Below are 23,496 nucleotides of genomic sequence, written 5' to 3'. Positions count from 1 at the left end.
TGATATTTATTTGAGTCGTGATAATCCGACTACCCACGTGGCATAATCAATCGACTACACGTGGCATACTCAATCGACTACCTCAAGTGATAACTTCGGAAGTATAGATCTGCGCTCCTCGGGATACTCGGTTCCCTCGAGATACAGTATATTTATGAGGAAGTGCATGTATGCCAGAAGAGCGCAGATCTACGATTCCCAAACCCGTAACGTCATAATAGTTGATTGAGTTTACCACGTGAGTAGTCAACCTTAAAATCATGTGATTCCGAATATAAATAGGAGTCATGATAATCTGCCTACCCCACATTGCTAACTCAATCAACTATTTGACACTTAGGTGATAAGTTTGGGAATTGTAGATTTGTGCTTATCGATATATATGATTCCCTAGGTATACATTTTTTTTAAGGGAAATTTAATTGTGTATATCGAAGAGAATAGATCTACAATTTCGAATTTATCACGTTAGATAATCAATTGAGTTTGTCATGTAGGTAGTCAATCCTAAAATCACGTGATTCTAAATATAAATAAGAGTCACGATAATTTGACTATACCACATGACAAATTCAAATAACTACCTCAAGTAACAAGTTTGAGAATTGTAAATTTGTATTTTTCGATATACACAATTCTTTCAGGATATATTTTTTTTATGGGAAGTGTAGTTATGTATATCGAAAGCACAATTTTACAATTTCAAACTTATCACGTCAGATAATCGATTGAGTTTGTCTCTGATAGTCAAATTATCACAATTCTATAAATAAGGAGCTAGAATGGAAAGACAAACTACTTCATTCTTGATTTAGATAGGAGAGGAGAGGACACAAATGAGGGATAAACAACAAAATCTGGTACAAGTATTTGGAGGGATTCAAACGTCCCTTAGAAGAGTTCACATTCTATACTTCAGATTTGTATAACTACCCAACTCAATATCCACATTCTGCATTACACGTGGCACTTTCTCAAACGTCTTTTTTTTTTTAAAACTTTGGCTTTACACACATGAAGAAAGATTCCATTAGTTCATATGACTATATTGCTACTTATAAATAAAATAAAATAAAAAAGATTCCATTAGGTAATGTTTGATTTTTCTAAGGATTTGGAAGTCCTTTGAGAGATTTTTTACTCGCATAAAAGTCATCCTTGAACTTCACATAGGGTCATGCGTTTGCGGAGTAGGGGGGAAAATAATTATAGATTTCTTTCATTGAATACAAGTACAAAAATCTATAATTCTTTATCACTATAACATTTTCCATTCACATAAGCTTGACTATTAGTTTTAATTACAATTACAAAAATCTATAATTCTTTATGCACTACAGCATTTTCCATTCACATAATCTCAATTATCAATTTTAATTGTAAATTGGAAATTCTTTTAATACACATAAGTATATGTAATTGATCACTCTGAGATTTTGAAATAAATAAATAAATAAATAAAAATTAGACTGATTTTTATTTGAGTAAAAAAAAATCTCTTTGAAAATTGATGATGGAAAAGTGAAAATGTGAAAAAATGAATTTCATTATTTGATTGTATCTAAAAAAATATATAAATAACTATAAAAAAAGGTAATTAAAAAAGAGAGGGAAGACTCCAATCAGAAATAAAAGAAGAAGAAGAAGAATGTACTAAATTGTGAAAAAATGAGAGAACACTTTTCAACAAGAAGAACTGAAGTCTAACGATTCAATTTCTCAAAGGTCTAGATGGAAAAAATGGATTTTCGCTTAGACATTAATTTTATTTTTAAGAGAAAATGAATTTCATGGTAGAAAGATAATCATAGAGAATTAAATTCCTTGAAAAATCATTTTCCAACTTCTGTTCAATGGAAAATCAAACAAATGTAATTTTAAACATTAGGTTTAGTACTTTTAATATGATATTACTTGAGATCATTATGTGTGGCCGTTTGGGTTAGAACCATATTTACAGATCAAAGTAATTTAATTAGGCATGTGGTAGGTACAATATTCGTGGCCCAAATGAATAAGTTAAAATTTACAGATCAAGATAATTTTGTGTGCAAGTCAGTGGGCCCAAGCAAATAAGCTGCATAGAAGAACAGAACGTTAGTAGTACAGGATCACTACTCTCAAAGTGGTATCCATGTTATGTCATGATTGCTTGGTAGCTTATTGCGACTTGACCTGTCTTTCCGTTTTTGTTTAGCTGACACACTAATAATGATTAATCCAATAATGTTAGGGAAAATTATTTAAAGGACCCTCACTTGAGAGATTTCTTTTTACATAGTCCCTAAGTTTTCAGTTGTTGCTTGACTGGACATTTAATAATCTTTTTCTTTCTAAATGGTCCCTAGATCTCATCTCCTACTTTTCTCACGATTGAATGCTTTAACTGATCGAGCACATCATTTTCATCGAAGAATTAGATTTTTGACACATCAATTGAGTTTGAGAGACTCAATTCCTTTAAAAAGATTTAAGAAAGAAGAAGTCATTTTCCAGAGTTTTTCCAATATTTTGAAGTTGTATGTAAAAAATTAGGATTTTTTTTTTTCCATGTATTTTAGATTAAAATCGATCAATAATGGTTTTTTTGGGTTGAAATCGTTTAAATAAGTCGTTATCTCAAATTTTTAATTGATCTTTTCATGTATTTTAATCAAAAAAACTCAAAAATAAAAAATGGGTGGATTTTAGCAATGTCAAGTTCACCACTTTTTATTTAAAAAACGGTGAACTTAACAATAAATAGTGATGAGTTCGACAGTAAAAATTATGAACTCAACAATACGAGAGACTATTAAGAAAGAAAAAGTTTATTGAATGTCCTGTCAAACTAACATGCAAAACTTAGAGACTATTTAAAAAGAAATCCTTCCGCAAAGGTCTTTTAAGTAATTTTTCCTTAATGTTAACCATTGCTAGAGGTGGCAATCTTAACACGACTAAAAAACACCAAATTAATGAGTAAGGGTCATAATAGTATTGACCTGTCCAACATGCTTATTAAACGAGTCATGTTTAGACTAAGGATGTCAATTCATTTAATTGATTTGACACCTATAATTTGATTGTCATTAACATATTAAAAAAAAAAAAACAGAGAAGGTATTCGAAGAATTTTGTATAAAATATTAGTTAATATGAATTTGCATCAACAATAATACTTTCTCTTCTCTTGTTACCAAAGTAAAACCCATGGGAAGAAACATGTATCATACATGTGTTAATGTAAGAACTCAAAATCACAATTTCTTTCACATTTTATAACTTGTCAAGAGAATTTTAAAAATTATTTTTTATATTATATTATTATAAATAAATTATTTTGATGGCATAATATAGTCTAATGATTCTTTCAAAATTAAACTATACCAAATAATGCGGATTGTGTCAACAATGCCCATCCTTCTCTCATTATAGATCCAAAACCGACTAATTACTTTTAGACACATGGACTATCGGTTAGTGGTTACCCATTTGACACCCTTACTTGGAACCAGCAATTTAGTGTAAAGGGGCACTAAAACCCATTAATAAAAATAAAATAAATGAAATTTAGGAAAAACAGATACAATACACCATGATCGAATTCCATCCAACATTAAAATTAAAACCAACTGTGCAAATCAAATCAGGGCACTACTCATTATAAGCTAATCGACACCAGTGCACATTAGTAAGATTTAGTTTTCTGGCTGATTTATACATGAATTATTGAAGGCTTGACTCATAAAAACAGTTTCCTATATAATGTGAGAACAAAGGCTACCTATCAGCTTTGAATCATTAGGAAGTCAGTAGCTGTTTACGATCTGCCATAAGGATGAGTATGTGCCAAGGACTGCACTGACAATGCCCAATACAATAATTACGACGCTAAGAATTACCTGAACATGAGAAAGCAATAATTAATGTGAACGAATGAGTAAATGAAAGAGAAAATAATCAATTTGAAAGAATGGATGAATGGAAGAAATGGAAGAGAGTTTGCGATTCATCTATGCCTTATTCAAGTTTTCTTAATTCGGGCCACTTCTCGATCAGGCAATTAAGAAAAAGTGCCATACATAGGGGGAAAGACCCTAGACTTTGTTCGCATCCTTCAATTCACTATATATGCTTTACCTGCATTGTGGTCGCCTTTTTTTTCATGATCTTTAAGAAGCAAAGAGCGGGTATTATAAGTGCCTGATCGAACAAGAACCACATTTATAAATTTATCAAAGTCCTTCCACTAGATTAATATTGGAGCAACAAAATAAACCTAACATTTCATGTACTAAGTATTAAATAATATACAAATTTTATTTTATTTAATCGGGAGGTTTTTTACTATAAAATAAAAAATAAAAAATAGAAAAAAAGAACTTAATTTACGCCCGAGTCCAGTCATGTAGCATATATGTACAATGCATGCATGTACTAAGTGTTAAATGGAAAAGAGGAGTTTGCTTACCACAAGGATACAGAGGAGAGAACCAATTAAAGCCATCACAAGACCTGAAATTGCAATAAAATGAAATACACTCAGTTTTCTAATATGTGAAAAGTAATGAAACAGCATACCAAAGGCAAGTGATTGCATCTGAATACATGGGATGGGATAATTGTTTAATATAATTAAAACTATTAAAGCCATCTCATGTCGACTATATGTATTCAAGTTTTAGCACTATTGAATGCTTCCTAAATAATCCAAAAGAAACTAGTTCACATGAACTAGCCAATAAAAATATCTTGTGGTGATCGTGAACTTGATTTCTCGTCAAATTACTACACACGTGATTCTCCTGAAATCCAATACTAAAACCTACCGAAAAAGGGAAGCAACAAAGCAACGCATACTGTTGAAAGGACAAGTCCTGTTCTTAGAAGAATAGAGCACCAAAATCTATTAGAGGCTCTGATGGGCAGAAGCTCCTCCAAACCCTTGGCCAATGGAGTCATCAATAATGCATATGTGATGGATGTTAAGGACGCAAATTAGAATGAAAAAAGAAAATAAATTATCCAAATAATATCAATAATTTCAATCGCTTGAGAATTTTTAAAGCCGAAAGGATATTTGGTGAAAGGGCTGATAATCTGCAAGAAACGAAGAAACAAATTTGAAAATCACAACAACAACAACAACAACAAAGTGAATAAGAAAAGAAAACATCGTTATAATGAGCATAAACGGAGAATTCAGGATCCCATACTTACGATTGTCCATATTGCAACGTTGGAAGCAATTGCATGTTTTGGCAAGTTCAGAGAAATCGGAGACAATGTATCCTGACCGAACATGAGATATCCCATGGTTGCAACACCCCCATTTATCAAAGTACACACAAAAAAGCTGCATGCAAAGAGAAAATTAGACCTTCTTAAGGAAAACTACTATAGATAGCGTATATACAACAGCAAGACAAGAAATCATAACTAATGTCATGTGGCGTGTGTGCCAAGCGTCAAGGTGTCAACATGTGTTTGGCACATCAATGTCTAAAAATTTGAATACAGCTACACAACCATAAAAAGGTAAATTATTAAAAAACTACAATCCAAAAACTATTTTAGAGATCACGCTTATATGAACAGAAATGACTCTTTTAAAAGAACAAAAAAACAGAGAGCATAATTGAAGAAGAATAAAGAATAAACTATGCAAATTGTTCGACACGTTAGATATGAAGCATACATATAAATGAAACAAAACTACAGGAAAATATAACGAAGTTGATTGCAAAACCTACTTGACAAAAAGGTGAAAAGTTAAACTATGTATGTCAGCACCTAACTTCAATTATTCAATATTATACAATGAGTTTCTAATGATTCAGACATTTTTTAATTTTAGGTAGTGGTACTTGATTTTACATGTCTAGAAGTGTCTGTGCCATGTTGAGGAGTGTCAAAGTGCCAACAAGAGTCAACATGGAAAAATTCCCAACGTCAAAGTGGGAAGGTGACATTAGTTGTAACTTCTAACTCATACCTTATTATCAATGCCTTGTTAAATTGTGTTCGATCGGACATGGACTGGTAAAAATTTGGAAACACCGAATGCGCAGAATAACAAAACCCATAGACCCCAACTGCAAATGGTAGACCACTCCAGGTCACCACTGAACCACTCTGATGGAACCCAATACCATCAAAGGTACCAACAAAAAGCACCGAAAGGACTATCAAAATTGTTGAAATCACACCACCAGCTGCAAAATAAATAAAGCCAAAACCAAAATGGAAAAAAAAAAAAAAAAAAAAAAATTGTTTAATTGCCAAATTCATTAGAATCTGTTAAAAAAAATGAGTGGTGATAATGTGACTCCCCCACATGGCATACTCAATCAACTCCCCTGACATGGGGTTTGTCAAAACCATAGACTTTATGCCTTGGGATACACAACTGCTTTGGGGTTTGTATCCCAATGAAAGGAAATCTATGGTTCTGGCACACCCCATGTCCACATGGGGGAGTCAGATTATCAAGACTCTAAAAAAATTGAATAGTTCATGAAACACTAAAAAAAAAAAAGTATGGTACACCTGAAAGGTAAGAAAGCATACGAAGGTCCCTCAACCAAACAGTTGGTAGAATAATTAGAGCAGTTAAAATCCCAAAGAAGTGCCAAGAGTCGATATGAAATCCAATCCAACCAATAGATATTCCAGGGAACAGCCTTGTGAGATTATCACCTTCCAAGATAATAAATTCCACACAAGTTGACTGCATTTATGGAATAAAGAGATCTAATAAACTTAATATAAAGAGATTTAATAAATTTAATTTGAGGGTTCATAAAAGCAGGTGATGTTCCCACTAAACTCACAACTATAGACTCCACTTACGTATAACTCTGTGTACAGAACGACCTGCATAAAGATTCAAGAGTGACACAATATTAGAAAAGCTTCCTAAAAAATTAATAGAAGAATGGAATGAGTACAACTTTAAGTTTAGAATCTCTAATTTAACTTTTTTTTAAAAGATAATTAGTCTCTTTTCGATTAGCAAGCAAAAGGGGTGGGTGTATTTAGCAAACACATTGTTGGTGTCCAAGTAGTTTTTAACATTGGGTTTTCTTCCAGAAGTATTTACTTGAACATCTCAATAAGATTTCAAATAGGAGACTTATGTTCTCACCTTGGTGAAATGATATCTAAAACCTATGTAATAAGACATTTGTTACGGGTACGGGGTATCAATGTCCGACACAAGTAAACGGTGTCTGACCAGACAACTGTAAGAAGCATACATAGAGCATTTACAATTGAACTATTTCATAGTCTACTTGTGTCAGGCCCACTAACATTTTTTCCCCCGTTTTTTTTGCTCCAATCGATTTGTCAAAAACATTTTTTTGCGTGTCAGACTTCAAAGATGTTAATTGGGGCTAGCAATTTAGCTAGTCATGTTGGCATTCTACCCATCCGAAATTTAAAAAATAATTGTTTGATTAATGGGGGTGAAGGTCGATGTGGAGGAAGTAGGATATTTGACTAGGTGTGTTGAGGTGTATCTGTTGTCAACAATTGTTCCACATAAGAAAAATACTACAAGCATTGTGTTGGCTTTTATTTCTTGACTATCATTTCTTGTTCGTTCTCTTCAATTAATTTCATATCACGAGATGGTAAATTGGAGTTTTTTCCAACATTCTCAATGGAAGATATTACAATATTTAAAGTATCAAACTCACATATATGAAAAGACGTCCATATTTTCCAAAGGCAGCTTCACCAATATCAGGGTAGCTCGTGATGCCTTCATTGCTCTCAAAACAGTTTTTCATGAGAATGGCTGTATAACAACAAATAGCTGCAAAAATAAATAGCAATAACAAACTTGCCCACCCAGCCTCTTTCACCGTATGAGGAGTTGACAGAAGCCCAACACCAGCCAATACATTTACCCCTGTCCCCAAAACAGACCAAAATGAGATATAAAAGAAAAGGTTTAGAAATAAGATGAACTTCAAAGTTATGAAGGAAATACAAGTAGCAATTGATAACTTATAATATAAGAACTGAAAGGGCTCGTGAAGAAGTATAGAAAATAAATGAGTCGTGCTAATCTGACTACCCCACATGGCATACTCAATCGACTCCCCTGACGTGACATGTGCGAGAACTGTAGATCTATACTCCTCGGGAAAAAAAACTACACGAGGAGTACAGATCTACGGTTCTACTGCATGTCATGTCAGGGGGAGTCGATTGAGTATGCCATGTGGGGGACTCATATTATCACGATTCAAAATAAATAGTAACTGAAGAGTTCTTTTGTTGAACATGTATAAATCTTTTCTTGGGTATTTTTTTCGCAAAAGAAAAATCCCAAGAGATTTTTTAAACCTTTTCTTTCTTTTACGTGGGAAGGTTCCCTTAAGATTGAGGTACGTCCACAGATGACACCGATTCTACTATAAGAGAAAAATCTCAGTTACGGATTACACCCTTTTGACAGAAAAGAGAAATATATACTAACCCCCCGGGAAAACATAAATAAGATTTTGCAAAGAGAGACTTACCGAACACACCTATCTGTTGCAAATTTATTACAAAACTCCCTTACTTCATCAAGTTTGTTACTGGGCAAACCTTACTTTGTGAAATAGGCTAACATGATAGACTTAGTAATATTTGAAATCTTACTAACGGTCGTTGGGCCCACATGGAAAGACTCAGATTCAAAACAAAAAAATTCAAAAAAATATATATATATATCTTTTTTGAACTTGATCGAAGGTGTTGAAAAGGGATGGCAATCAAACTCCTTAATTTATAACTAAAATTAAATAGTTAAAATTAACATTTTCTCAAGAAAAAAAAAATTCAAAATTCTTAGAATTTTGTCTATAAAAACCTTGTGGAATCAAATCATGTTTTTGAATTCCACAAATTGATGCAATTAGGTTCCACTCCAAGGTATGTTAAGTAACAACTTAACCGCATCAATTTGAATTTTATGACGTGGATCCCCACTAGAAACCAACATTGGGTAACAAAGGTTTTCTTGGGAGCTCTTGTTGTCAGAACTCCAAGGGAGCTTTTGTAATAAAAGGGGTGAATTACCATTTCATGAGTTGAATTTGACGAATTTACAATTCCGGCTCATCGTTCATTTTAATTACCAAAACATGAACAGTAACAAATTCGGAGGTTTTAGAGTGACTATTTCCCAAGGTTAAAGTGACTATCTTACTAAAAATAGAGAAACCTGCGTGACAGTCACTTTAAACCTGTGAAATAGTAACTTTAAAACCTATGTATTTGCTACCATTCACGTTTTGGTAAATAAAATGAACAGTGAATCGGAATCGTAAATTCGTCAAAAGTTTATCATGTTTTTGTAAATATTCCTAATAAAATGCAACACTTAGGTCTGCGAGACATTTACATAATACCAATGAAATTCTGAAAATACCCTTGGGAATAGTTCTGTGTCAAATGATGAACAATAAGTACTCCTTATTGACCAATACCATTGGGATCCACAAACTATAACAAAATTAAGGGAAAATTACTTAAAGGATCCTAGCAGAGGGATTTTTTTTTTCTTCTTCTAAATAGTCCCTAAGTTTTGGGCGATGTCTTAATAGTCCATTTAGTAAACTTTTCTTTTCTTAACAGTCCTTGGACCTCGTCTCTCACATTTCTCACGATTGAATGCCCTAACCATTCAAGCTCATCGTTTTCATAAAAAAATTTGGACCTTTAACATCTCAATCGAGTTTTGGAGACTCCATTTTGTCGAAAAGAATTTAAGAAGGAAGAAGAAGCTATTTTCAAGGGATTCTTTCACTTTTTTTTTTTTTAAAGTTTTTTTTTATGAAAATCCATCAAGAATGGTTTCTTTTTTTTTTAAATCATCTAAACAAGTCGTTATATCAAGGTTTTAGTCGAAAGAAAATTCAAAAATAAAAAATGGGTGGATTTTACCAGTGTCAAGTTCACCATTTTTTTAATTGTCAAGTTCCACAATAAATAAGAAACCAGTGAACTCGACAATAAATTGTGGTGAGTTTGACAATAAAAATTGTGAACTCAACAATAAATAAAAAATTGTTGAGTTTAGTCCCACATTGGACACTCATTGACTTGTCTCTCTCCTTATAAGCTCCTAGGCCTCTCCACTCATTGCCAATCGATTTTGAGTTGAACCCCCAAATTTATCAAAAGTGGTGAGTTCAACAATAAATAAAAAGTGGTGAACTCGATAATAAATAAAAAAAACGGGGAGTTATCCGATAATAAGGGACCATTAAAAAATAAAAAGTTTATTAAATGTCTTATCAAGCTACTGCCCAAAACTTAGGAACTATTTAAAAATAAATCCCTCCACCAGGGACAATAAATAAAAAGTGGTGTACTCGATAATAAATAAAAATGTGGTGAGTTCTCCAATAGTGAGGTACCATTAAGAAATAAACTAAATGTCCTATCATGCTACCGCCCAAAATTTAGGGACTATTTAGAAATAAATCCCTCCACCAGGGACTTTTAAGTAATTTTCCCCAAAATGAAAGATCAGTGTAGTTTACCATTGAAAACAGTCTGAGTAAAGCTACATGAGCCATGACCAATGGTTCCTTCTCCATTAAATTGCTTGTCTGGTAAGCCATTGTCCGAGTAGAACTGTGCTTTCTCATCATATATGCTTCTGTAGTCAGACAGCAAAGGAGACTTGTTCCCATCTAAGTCCTCACTAGAACTTCTTGTGTAAAGAGATTCTGGGGTGCTTCTAGTAAGAAAATGAAAAAGAAGGCCAAAATCCCAGGGTTATGAGAACAAAAAACAATGTGACAGTAACTCCATTTGCTGAAAATATTCTCTCAAGGAAACATAATTAACAATACAATTGTATCATAAAAATCTCAATTTATTCAAATATTCTCAATTTTTATTGTTTAAGCATTCTATGCCCGCGTCAGCATATCGTTCAAGGAGAACAAAGGCATCAATCATATATATATACATATAGTGGGGCGCTCATGGGAGATAAGTTTTTACATATGTAAAAACAATCATTTTTCAAAATATGGGTTAGAAGTTTCGGATTGAGCTGATTTTTTGTGAGGGTAATCTCTATGATATCCTCACAAAAAATCAGCCCAATCTGAAAGCTCTAAATCCATCAAAGTGGTTTACAAATTCCTGGTAAAAAAATCGACAGTCCACATTCTATATCACTTTTGATAGAGTTAGAAGGTTCAGATGGGCTGATTTTTTTGTGAGGATGCTCTTCTCATCATTGAGATCATCCTCACAAAAATTCAGCACAATCCGAAATTTCTAACCTATATTTTGAAAAATGATTATTTTTACCTATGCTTTTTTACTTATATATATTCCTGGACAAAGTGTTTTGTCTTATATGGGCTAAATATATTGGAATGGGCTGATTTTTTTCAAGGATGATCTCTATGGTGAGGGGATCAACCTCACAAAAAATTAAAACTTTTAATCCACAAAACTTTGTCCAGGATTTTTTACTAGGAATTTGGCTATTGAACCTGACCCATACACATACCCATGTATGGGTGGCATTGGGTTGATAATCTTAAGATGACAAAACGCTGCCAAAACTTTTGTCCTGTGTGACCTAGAAATTTCGGATTTAGTTGATTTTGTGTGAGGATGATCTCTATGGCGAGGAGATCATCCTCACAATATATTCTATCTATAATAAATTAAAATGGCCTTTAAAATAGACTCTAAATCCTTTAAATATCATCTTAAGATTGTCAGGAACCATGAAAGAAATAAAAGCAATGAAATCAAACTTACTTGTAATTCTGTGGCCATTTCCAAGACTTTATTAACGAAGACAAACTCCAACCTTTCTCATCTTTTCCAGTCTCTTCGTCTCTGCTATTACTGATAATAACTTTGTTTTCTTGTATCTCGTCTTTGTTCTCAACATTCTCCACGTAAGACTCTAAACCCTTGTCAGCCATTGTTTTTCTCCAAGTTAGAAAAGTTGCAGAGAACAGAACAAACACTAAAGAGTAGAGACGTAAACCAGCGGGCAACTTGTATCTTTTTTCGATAGCTCCTTTAATTTTCAACAATGATACATTTGAGTCCCCCTCTAACAATTTCTCTCACGTGGCCATGCATTCAACCGTAGATTTTCCTCTCTATGGTTCAATGCATAACCACGTGGGAGAGGTTGGGGAGTCTGTTCGAGGGAGAGTTATAAAATCACCTGACTCTTAATTTTTTCTTTCTTTCTTCATTCAATTTACTCCTATCTCGAGAAAATGCATTAGCATAATGTTTGAATGTTGGGTCTAAGGAAGTCGTTCAACATTCTCCAAATAGAATTTCTTTGCTTTAGAAAAGAATCGTTAGTGAGAGAACCACATCATTGTAAATGAGTAAATATCCTTAATTTTTTTAAGAGTTTTTTCTGCGATTCTCACAATTGTGACGTAGAGATGTATATATAATCGTAGATGATTTTTACTCGTATCGTGAGGAAACACATCTATGGTTATGTGCACATCCTACGTCAGATTTGTGAGAATCGCAATAAATATTTTTTGTCATTTCAACATTTTTCTTTTCTTAATCAAATATAAGTATTTAATTAAAACAAGTGAAGGTGCTATAGATATTTAATCTTTTTAAAGAATGTAGATCTTATTCAAATATTTACTATAAAAAAAAAAATACTAATTACATTAATTACTAATATTCAAAAATATGATAAGATGCCACATATTTATATAGGATAAAATTCTACAAATTTTAGGGGAGAAATGTTAATTTTAACTGTTGAATTTTAATTTTAAATTTATGAGTTCGATAGATGTCTATTAAAATATGAGAAAATATAAAAATTAAGTTTGAAATCAATTGACTCATAAAAATGAAGTCTTGTTCAATCTTAATATTGAGATCCGATAAAAAAATCAATCCCACGAGAATTCTATGTGAAGCTACTCGACTGTTTCGAGTTCGATCAGATCCCCATTGGATCATTCGTGGTCTGATCGAGGCAGCACGAGAGGCCCTAACGCTACTTGTGGCAGTGCGTCATGGGCCCAAATCATGTTCCAGTGAATAGTACAGGATTGCTCCTGTAAAACGTGTGGATCACATATTCATGAGAGCCTGTAGAGTTGTAGGTAGTTGCAACTACAACTGTCCAATTTTTTAAATGCAATTTTGATCGACTCAAGCATTACTGTTAATCAATGGTGTACCTACTCATGTCTCATGAAGGCGTACATTTAATAGATGGAAAAATTCTTGAGTGACTTTCAAATTCACTCTATTTCACACTTTGCTGACGCAAATTGTGCGGAACCATCGTTGCTTTTTATTGATTGATATTGATATAAATGCTTCTTTATGTAACTCCACGTCAACAAAGTGTGAAACAACGTGGATTTTAAAGTTACTCGACCACGACTTTTAATAAATTTATCTGAAGGTAGTTTGAAAATTTAATAATAGAAAAATGCTAAAGTGTCTTAATGTGTAGATGTGTGCACAAAACCATATATGTTTTTCTTCGAGATACAAGCATCTATGTTACGTGGAGCGTGACTTTAAAGCCAAGGGCGGAGCTAGTAAGGACCTGGTGGGGTAGCTAGTAACCCTGTCATGGACCGGGTTTGGATTTAGTAATTTAGTCCATCTAGTTATCGGGCCGCGCTAAGCCCAATTTAGGATAAGACCGGATTTGGGTTTTGAATGTAGGCCCGTTGGGTGGTCCGGTCCACTATATTATATTAAGATATATTACATAATATATATATTTTTTAAATTAATAATGGTGCCCAAAAAATGTTATTGTATAGAATGCAATTAATTTTTTCAAATCTGATAATAAAATATTATTTTGATTGATTTTTTGTTATTTGGTATGCTCTTAATACAATAAAAATGAGTTAAAAACGGATTTGGCCCAGCCCGCAAATGACCCGAATATTGGTGGGCGGATTATAGGTGGACCGGGCTTGGACTAAGGTTTTATTTCTTAAGTCCGGCCCGGTCCCATCTTTAGATGGGTGGTGCTCGGGCAAAGTTTCTAGCCTTAAAAAGTCCGGTCCATTTAAAGCCCGGTCTATGATTTATCGTAATAGTTCCTTTTACCTTGGTGAGGGAACTTAATTTTTTATTATTTATATTATCATTATTATTTTGGCTCAAATAGCTTTGTATAGGTCTATTGGCTATCAATGGACTGGATTTGGGCTTGGGTGCTAGATTTATTGGAGGTCGGAGCTGCAACTTGGGCAGGCCTAACCCAAACTCGTTGGGTTGAACCTGACCTTAGGTCAGGTGTGGGCATAGTTAGCTTGAGTTCGGTCTCATGTTCAGGCAACAAAAAAATAAAATAAAATTCCCAACTCAGATCAGGTTGGGTATCAGCATAGGTATCAGGAAACCCGATTTTTTCAAACCTGAACTTAATATGGTTATAATTTAAAAGTATTTCTTATATATTTGATTTCTTTAGCATTCGCAATTCATATTTTAGTATTATGCTTTTGTTTATTTATATATATATCAAAACTAATGTGTGATTAATTTTATTAAATAAATAATTGCTCATAATTTTATAGATGTAAATTTTGAAACACATTTTCAGGACAAATAAATATAAAATTTAAGTTCTTTTACATACTATTTATCTTTATATAAGCCATTATCGTTACTAAATTATCTAGTATTAATGAGGAATGAATTAACTAGAACAACCCAACTTGGATTGGGTTCGGATTGAGCATTTCATGCTCGAGGTCGAGTAGGGCATGAGCGCAAGTTGGTGTTGTCAAGTTTGGGTTGGGGTCTAACTGATCCCTAACCCGCCCCAGTTGCCGCCTTAGGTCTACCCAGATACATACGAGTTGGGGCGGGCTTGGAAGATGGGCCAATCTTTAACAAGGCCCAATTAGCACCAGACCATTAATGGCCCGGCATGATCCATCGATACAAGTATACTTGAACAGTTGGCACGTGCATGCTACTAATTTGGTATCAAGAATGAAGAATACACACTATCACATCCTAAAAAGAAAAAAAAGGGGTCTATAATAAGAGATTTAGAAAGAAATTGAAGAATGGGAACAAAGGTGGAAATATCTTAGAGATACGTACTATATTCTTGGGATACATATTTTAAAGCCATCGGCTTGAGTGATTATTTGGTGCAATCGAAGAATCCATTTTTCAGGTTTTTATTTCCACATTACTCCGAATTGAAAAGGTTGTGCTACCACATTTGATTAATTACCAATTAAACAACATTTAATAGTTATTAATGAGGGCTGTTATTTCTTGTACGAAGTTAATTACAATTTTTTTATTTTTAATTTTATATAGTCAGACAAACTGTTAGGTAAATGAACCCCTGAGAGAGCCAAATTTGTTTTGTTGTTTTTTGGGTGATATTGACTTCTAACCAAAGATAGATTTTTTTCCTTCTTGTCTCAATGTTCTAGTGCGCACGTTAAGCAATCTTTCAAGGCATATTTAGAGGCAAAAGTGGGATCTGTCATCATCTGTCCACTCTTCTAATAGTCGTTTGGACAAATATCACATGTATGTTAATTCTTCCCAATTTAAGATAAAATCCAAATAGGTTAAAATGCTTAGAATAGCTGTGTCTGTTACCAAACACGCACTAAGGCCTAGTCTTGGGCAACTAAAAAAAAGCCCAGCCCAAGTTAAATCACAGGCCATTGTTCTTCAATCTTGTTTAACTACCGGATTTGCTAAGTCAGGTCAACATCTTAGTATGTTAATCATAGATTACAAACCGATTTGTAGAATTAAGTGATCAAATTAAGCTATTTCATTCATATTTTCATTAAAACAAAACAAGTTCTGAACTGAACTTCAAACTGGGAAATTGTTGGACCATTGTACAAGAGAGATATATTGGGTAGTCTATGGGCCTGGATTCACCCAATCCAATAATCTTAAGGAACAAATTGGCCTGATTATAGAAGGTAATGGAACAAGTGGGACCCAGATTAGTCCAGCATCAACCTCAGTTGAACATGCAGATAGGGTACTAATTACTAAACAGTAATTCTATTCTTCTAACCTCTAAGTATATATACTCCACGGAATTGGATAAGCTACTTAGCTTTAGGTCTCTTTTCACTCCACGTAGCACCCTTTTTAGTGGTCCACGCAAATAGCAGAACATATGATTTAATTCGATACAAAACAAAATAGATATAGCAGGATTTGACGTGTTGCGATTTCTCTTGACCATAAGAAAATGATATATATATTTACAGCCTCACCAAACATTAGTTTTATTGGCGATTTCAACAGTTGGGTATGAGAAATTTTTTGTTTTAGGTTTTCAAAATAGATCCATGAGGTGGTATAAAGCCCATCTCGAGGAGAAAATTAGCTCAAATCCAATGTTTAAACAGTTTTATTTTTTATTTTTTATCATTTAATCCCACCAATCTTTCTCCCAAATCAAATGGTTAGAAATCACAAGCTAAAGAAGACATGTAGTTAGTTAGGCATTAAACTAACTGGAGTACATAATCACTTCCAAATAACTAACTTAACTGTCCAACTTTCTTGAGGATAAAAGGTTAATATCCAGCCGACACCTAGGTAGAATTTTGGGATATGCAGGTAATTGTGGGAAAAGATATATAGACCTTAGGGGCATGTAGGTAATTATGGGACAAGATTAAAGTATTGTACTTGCAACTCATCTCATGGAGTGTTTTGTGAGTTGAACTGTTTTTTTATATTCTAAACCACTATTAGAGGAGTTAATAGGCCCCACTTTTGTCTCCGAAAATGCCTTGAGAAGTGCCTTAACGAGCGCATCTGAGCATTGAGACAAGAAAGAAAAGATCTTAATCACCAAAAAGACGAAACAGTAGGTTTTCTCTTAGGTTCATTTACCCAACATTGTGTGTGTGATTGTCGAGAAAATAATTTTCAAGCAAATCAATTTCTCCTAAAAATGGTCCTTCGAAAATGGACCACATAGCATCATGTCTATGGAGAGGAATTGAACCATATCAATAGGGTTTCAATATATTATCTTTCTTATTACAATGAGAGAAAGTACTGTGAATACTGTTGATTGAAACGATCTTTTTAACCATCTAAGGGTTCGTGAGATGGCCAAGACCACGTCTCATGAAACGAAGGTCATGAGTTCGAACCTTCCTTTTCTTAGATGAAAATATGCTATTTTTTATTTAATTTTTTGAAATTTTCATGGTGCGAACTATTATTTATTTAATGCATAAATCCAAGACCCTGATCTTATCTCTTAATTTTTTTTCTATACTTTTATTCAGTTCTATAAATTTTAGTTGGAAGTATTTATCTCTTTTAAAGTATTGATCCAAATCGTATCTATTTTTTCTTATATTTTTTATTTGATTTGTTTCATACATTTGATATCCAATCATTTTTTTTATTATTCAAGTGCATCGTGTGTACATTTTAATAGTATAATTAATCATAAATATATAGATATCCATACGGTCATGACTCATGAAGAGAACTACTTCAACATAGGTTTAGAAAATTGTTATATTGATTTATAATGTTAACACCTTTATACGGGTACCTCATCGCTTTACCTTTCAACTTCACGGATGAACATATCTTAAAGATTAGCGATTGGAAAATGAATCTTTTTTTTTTTCTCTTGTTCAATTGTATTCTAGTACACATGTTTTCCTATATTTTTTTTATTAAATAATGATTTTCTGAACCCCCCCCCCCTCCTTCCAATCACAAAACCATAGATCATTTGCCTTAGGATACACAGGATCATAAAATCTTTTACTTGCGTATCCCGAGGAAATGATTTATGGTTCTGTGATGAAGAGAGGGCATCAGATTATCTCGTTCGACTTGTATCAAAATATTACTTTCTAATTGATCATTGATCTTACCACTTGAATGTTATGGTGTATTGTAATATAACTGTAAGGTTACATACCCAAAAAAAAAAAAGAATCAAAGAGTCATGACTATAAATCAAAGGGTTTTTATTTGTTCTTTCAAAGACAATCGATGCCTGGAGGAAGCATTCAATCTTCGATTCATTTTTATGTTTTTCTTTCTTTCTTTTATTTGTCATGGTCTCCCCTAAATCATGATCAAGTGAAAGGAAAAAAAACAAAACAAAATTTGTTTGAAAAATTGAACCCATACTTAATTAAACCATAGTTTTAAATCTTGAAAACTCGACTTGACTCAAGCATCCATTGAAATAACTAAAAAAATCATGAGTAGACTTGACCAAATTTTGAGTTGATTCGACTAGTTTTAAAATTATAGATTAAACTAGATTTTCAACACTTTTAGTTTATCATAAGAGTATGAAATATTAGACAAAGGTAATGCTATTAACATGTGTTGTTCGATCATTATCGAACGTTATAATCCATGTCAATCGATTAGAAAATCCAATGGTCTAAAAAATAGATTACAATTTATTCAGCGCATCCACACACATAGCATCACTTTCCCATTAAATACCCATCCCTCATTATTATCCCATGCCCACAACTAATAATCTTATAATCACAACTGTTAATTGTAGAGAATCCCATTTTCTTTTGTCACCTTTTGCAATGAGATCCACGTGGTGTTAAATGAGTGGATGATTGGAACTTCCTATCACTGTCACAAGTCCACGACTTTGCCTTAAGTTGATCTCATGCATTCCGTGAGTTAGTGGTGTCGGTGAGGGGAGGGGCTTACCCTTCAAGTATTCCCTCAAGGGCGATATGGACATTTCCCCTCATCTCAACCTCCACTTAAAATCCATTTTTTTTTTATTATTATTATTATTAATTTTTTATTTTTTTTAACCTAAAGATAGGTCATTTTCAATGTCTTTAACATCTGATTAACCTTTTCAATCTCTTATAGAAAACCTAGGGCTGTCAACGGATAGATATCCGATCGGATAGTGTTATATCCGAATTCGAATCCGAAAATTTTTAGTACTATCCGAATTCGAATTCGAATCCGATCGGATATCACTAACGTATATTCGAATTCGTATCCGAATAAATTATCGGATATCCGATATTATCCGATTCGAATACGAAATCTATAATTCGAAAACTATCCGAAAATATCCGAAATTTATCCGAAAAAAAAAAAAAAACCAAAGAAAATCAAATGGGTTTTGAGAGAGAGATTTCGAACGATTCACCTGTCAATGGACGCCGATGCCGAAGGTGAGCCGTTGAGAAAGATTCCGACAGTGAGGGGTTGAGATGGTGGAAAACGATGAGGGATGAGGGCTGAAGACGATGAGATTTTACTCTGTGTGTGAGTGAAATTCCACCTATTCGAATCTGTAAAAAAAAAAAAAATTGATTTTCTTATTTTTTTCAACTCCATTCGAATTTGAATAAAAAAAATGGGGATTTATTCTACGTGAGAGAGAGAGAGAGAGAGAGCATCGTTGATGCTCTTCGGCCGGAGAAGACGACGGTTATGAAGTTCGTACCGTCGAAAAAATGGGTTTTATTGAGAGAGAGAGAGAGAGAGAGAGAGAGAGAGAGAGAGAGAGAGAGTACGTACCTGCATACTCGCCGGCCGGAGAAGGAGTCGCAACCCCGCACGGTCGAAACCCCACCCTCGTTCCGTTTACTTCGAATGGTTCGTGTGGTTGAGGAGGGTTTCGACTGGTTCGTGTGGTTGAGGGTGAGTCGGTGAGGGAAGATAAAAAAAATTAAAATTTTGTTGTAAAACACGAATATACAGGATATGTATATATATATAAATGTTTTGTTGTAAAACATGAATACAGAATACATATATATATCGGAGCGGATATTATCGAATTCGGATATTGCGATATCCGAATTCGTATCCGAAATTGATTCGAATTTTAAAATAACATTCGAATCCGAATCCGATATCCGAAATTTTCGAATAATATCCGAAATTTCGAATTCGAATTCGAATTCGGATTCGAATTTCGGCTATCCATTGACACCCTTAAGAAAACCCTTGGTTTTTCTAATAACAAATTCATTCTCTTCTTCTTCCTAGAAATCTTGTCTTAGGTTTTGAAGATTGATGAGATAAATTATTGAGGTAGAAGACATGGTACAAATTTTTATCGTAAGAGATCGATAAATGATGATTTTTTTACTAGAGATTGAAGATGAGGGTATCTAGTCAGGTCATTTTCTAGTAATGTCTCGTATTAGTCTTTCAAAGAAAATCAAGGTTTAAAGGGTTTGTCACCAATTTAAAAACACAGGGACATCTCAAATATTCAACGAAACCTAATGAGGTATGTTTAAATCTTCCAACAAGTAAAAAACATTACCCCAACATACACCTTTATTGTGTCATGCTATGTTTGAGTGTTGTGCACATCACCGTACTAATTAGAGAAAAATGCTAATACATTTACTATAAGGGAGTTTAAGTTAACAATATTAGGGTTTAGATCAATGTTATTGCATTCGTTCCTACCATATTGAATTACGAATTGGTTCAAAGTGAATTGATTTACGGTTTGGTTCGTATTGGATTCGTGAAAAGCAATATTCTTGTGTACCCATGTTTTGGTCAATATTGGAGATGTCCCCGATATGTTGGCCAATATTAGAGATAATCGCTATTTAAAAACGGATGTGCTAAACTAATAAAAAAAATAGCATATACACTCAAGTGATTGTATTTTCCTTGAGATACACATAACTTAGAATCATTCTCATTCATTTAAAAATAGCAATCCCCATGTTTTGGTCAACGTCCATGAATTCAAATGGATGATATGCTCTTTATATTAATTTAAATTACCTAAATACCCTCTAGAAATTACTTTTATAAATCAACTTCATTAGCTAATTATATAGAGAAGATGTTGACCATTACCTTTCACCCAGGGCAGAGTTAGGATTTTCTTGTAATGGGGGAAAATTATGGTTAATTGTATAATTAAAAATTTTAAAAATAAATGATTTTAAGGAGAAATTCAAAAGTTATTAGTTAGAAATTGAAAAAAAATGATATTTAGATCATTTCCAATTAATATATAAAAGGCAATGTCATAAATAAATAATTGAGTGGGTGTGGGGCAAAAATTGGAGGGAGGCAAGAGTGTGGGGGCTAAAAAAGAGAAAGATGAGGAAATGGGGACAAATGGGATTTGTAATTAGTTGAATATATAGGGATGTCTTAAAGTTTTGTGGGGGCAATTGCCCCCACCAGCTCTTCGTTAGCTCCGCCCCTGCTTTCACCGCTGACCTTATACACACGTTGAAGTTAACTAAGTGTGCAGTATAGAATCACTTACGGCAAGAACTCATTAATAAATTTAGTGGGTAAGTGAACTCTTGTGATTCTCTGCAAATTTTACGTGTTTTTTTTTTAGTACAGATAGGAGCAAATATTGTCGATGATTTGTGGGCCCCAGCAACATGCTTTTGCTGGTTCAGGTTGTAAAAAATGTGCACACGTGGCTACTGGTCACATTGGTTGCAGATTGGTGGATCGGCTGAAGTGGTTTCGTAGAAAAATACCTGGTTTTAGGAAATCTGCCAGCTTTTATATGATTCTTTTGTGAGAAACATTTATTGCCACGTCATCATGACTATCATGGTATGGGCATGCGAGTGCTGATGGTAAAAATAAGAGGACTATGATTTGTGTCAATGTGTCGGTGAGGGTTGGACTGTCGGTGACTTCCTCGCCTTATTCATCGGGAAAACTCGGCGATTCTTAAGGCTAGTTTTCGTGTAGTTTCGTTCGAAGTCTAATTAAAAGTTAGAACTTAGAACCCATTACTTACGTGGATCTCAGATTTGTCTAGAGAAGGTATTTTTTATATCATGACCCTTTTAAATCATTTGCAAATCCAAATAATTTCTTAAAATCATTTTATTTTTATTTTTTGATGGAGGTGTCCTTACATCCCAACAAAGGGGATTGGAGGAGTCAAGTTTGGAGCAAAGGCATATGAGTCCCTCTCGTGGGCACTTGCAATGCCCGCACATCACATACATTGGGTAAGTGAGGGTGTACTCTCACGGGTGGCCCCGAAGAAATATTGCTCACATTGGATATTAAACTCACAACCTACAGACTCTCACCACTTATTGGACCTAAAATTGCCATTGGTGCAAATTATTTGCATTACAAAATAAAATTAAAATTGCATTGTTAATTCGTATCAGTTATCATATAATTATAGTAGTTCTTGTGTTCAATCACTTGCATCAAAAGGTTCTATCCAAATGTACAGAATTAACAATTTTTAGTCATCATTTCGAGTCATGATTCATCAATTCAACCACTTGTCCAGTCGATCCCACGATCTTTTGATTCTTTCTAGTTATCGGTATTGTTCATAATTTTCAATTTAAAGGGATGTATAAGTTGAAAGTTCTAAAATACAAAAGAAGATCTATTAAAATGATAAAAGCATAAATAAATATACAATAATAAAAAACTTGTATTGAAGATATAATTTCAAGGATTTTGGGTAAATGATAGAATTTCACAAAAAATTATCATTTAATGTTGCTTTGATAAAATTCTCAATATGTCCCCTAAAGAGATCCCTTAAATCAGAATCTTACAAAACCCTATAGAACTCGTGACACTTGATCCACATATAACATTTTTTCCATTTAAAAAAAAGTACATTTTCATCCATTCTTAAGGTGTTTTACACCTATTTTATGTTTATCGTCTTATTTAGGACAATTCAACTTTCAATTGAAGTGCTTCTATGGAGTAACTTCTCTTTGAATCAATCTTAGAAGAATTTATGCTGTGACATCTATTTTTTTGTAATAGCGTTCAAGGAGATCTTAGAATCTAAAAATTACTTTTAGCAACTATGGAATATTTGCAAAATTAACTGAAAAGCAATTTTTAGATGTGCAAAGAGTGGATGTGAGATGAGATAATCCAATAAAACAGTCTTGGACAAATTTTTCTCATTAAGAAAATGGGTCATTTTCACCCTCAATATATTATTTTTCCATTCCATCCAACTTCCCACAAAAACTAGAAGTCAAAATGAGTAGAACATCTTGGGATTTAACCGATATTTGACTATCAAATTTGATTTGAATTTAGAAGTCTAAGTGCCAACTAAATATGTTTTTGACCATGTAAATCATTTTGATGAATAAAAAGTTTAAAGTCGCTTCAAACAATATGTCAAATGTAACATGGCATTCCAAGACTAATGGGCACCTAACCAATAAAATTGTCCAATATTTAAAACAAATGTCTTTTTTTTGTTGTTATGTTTCAAGTAATTGTAACTCATAGTGCCACTTATCACTTTTTAATTATTGAGCTCTATAAAAATATAAAAAAAAATCAAATAATTCCTTTGTTTTCTCACTAATGATAACTTAATTTGAAAAAAGTCACTCGCTGACGTGGATGTACGTATGGAACCAAAGATCTTTTTTCTTATAAATCCCAAATAAAAATATCTATGATTCTATGCACATGCCATGTCAACGAGTGAATTTCAAGTTACTTTATCGTAGCTCT

General features: G+C 33.3%; 1 protein-coding gene across 3 annotated transcripts; it reads right to left on the bottom strand.

Annotated features, from left to right (window-relative positions):
* Positions 1–3,554: 3,554 nt before the first annotated feature.
* On the bottom strand, positions 3,555–12,031 carry LOC147397438 (amino acid transporter AVT1A-like). Of its 3 annotated transcripts, none has more exons than XM_086449120.1 (12): positions 11,776–12,031; positions 10,530–10,729; positions 7,686–7,900; positions 6,835–6,858; positions 6,553–6,712; positions 5,978–6,197; positions 5,203–5,338; positions 5,063–5,082; positions 4,812–4,957; positions 4,454–4,497; positions 4,123–4,185; positions 3,555–3,884 (listed from the first exon to the last, which is right to left on the bottom strand). In XM_086449120.1, exons 1-12 carry the CDS (start codon positions 11,943–11,945, stop codon positions 3,792–3,794), a joined length of 1,491 nt encoding a protein of 496 aa, XP_086305246.1. In that variant the 5' UTR covers positions 11,946–12,031; the 3' UTR covers positions 3,555–3,791. The 3 variants fall into 3 exon arrangements, with proteins under 3 accessions (XP_086305246.1, XP_086305247.1, XP_086305245.1); XM_086449119.1 differs by having other exon boundaries at positions 3,556–3,884; positions 6,532–6,712; XM_086449121.1 differs by lacking the exon at positions 4,123–4,185 and having other exon boundaries at positions 6,532–6,712.
* Between the last annotated feature and the right edge of the window lie 11,465 nt (positions 12,032–23,496).

This window comes from Akebia trifoliata, chromosome 8 (genome assembly GCF_017979445.1).
Source record: "Akebia trifoliata isolate Shusen 1 chromosome 8, ASM1797944v1, whole genome shotgun sequence".
Lineage (NCBI taxonomy): Eukaryota > Viridiplantae > Streptophyta > Magnoliopsida > Ranunculales > Lardizabalaceae > Akebia > Akebia trifoliata.
This window is presented reverse-complemented; position numbering and strand designations above follow the sequence as displayed.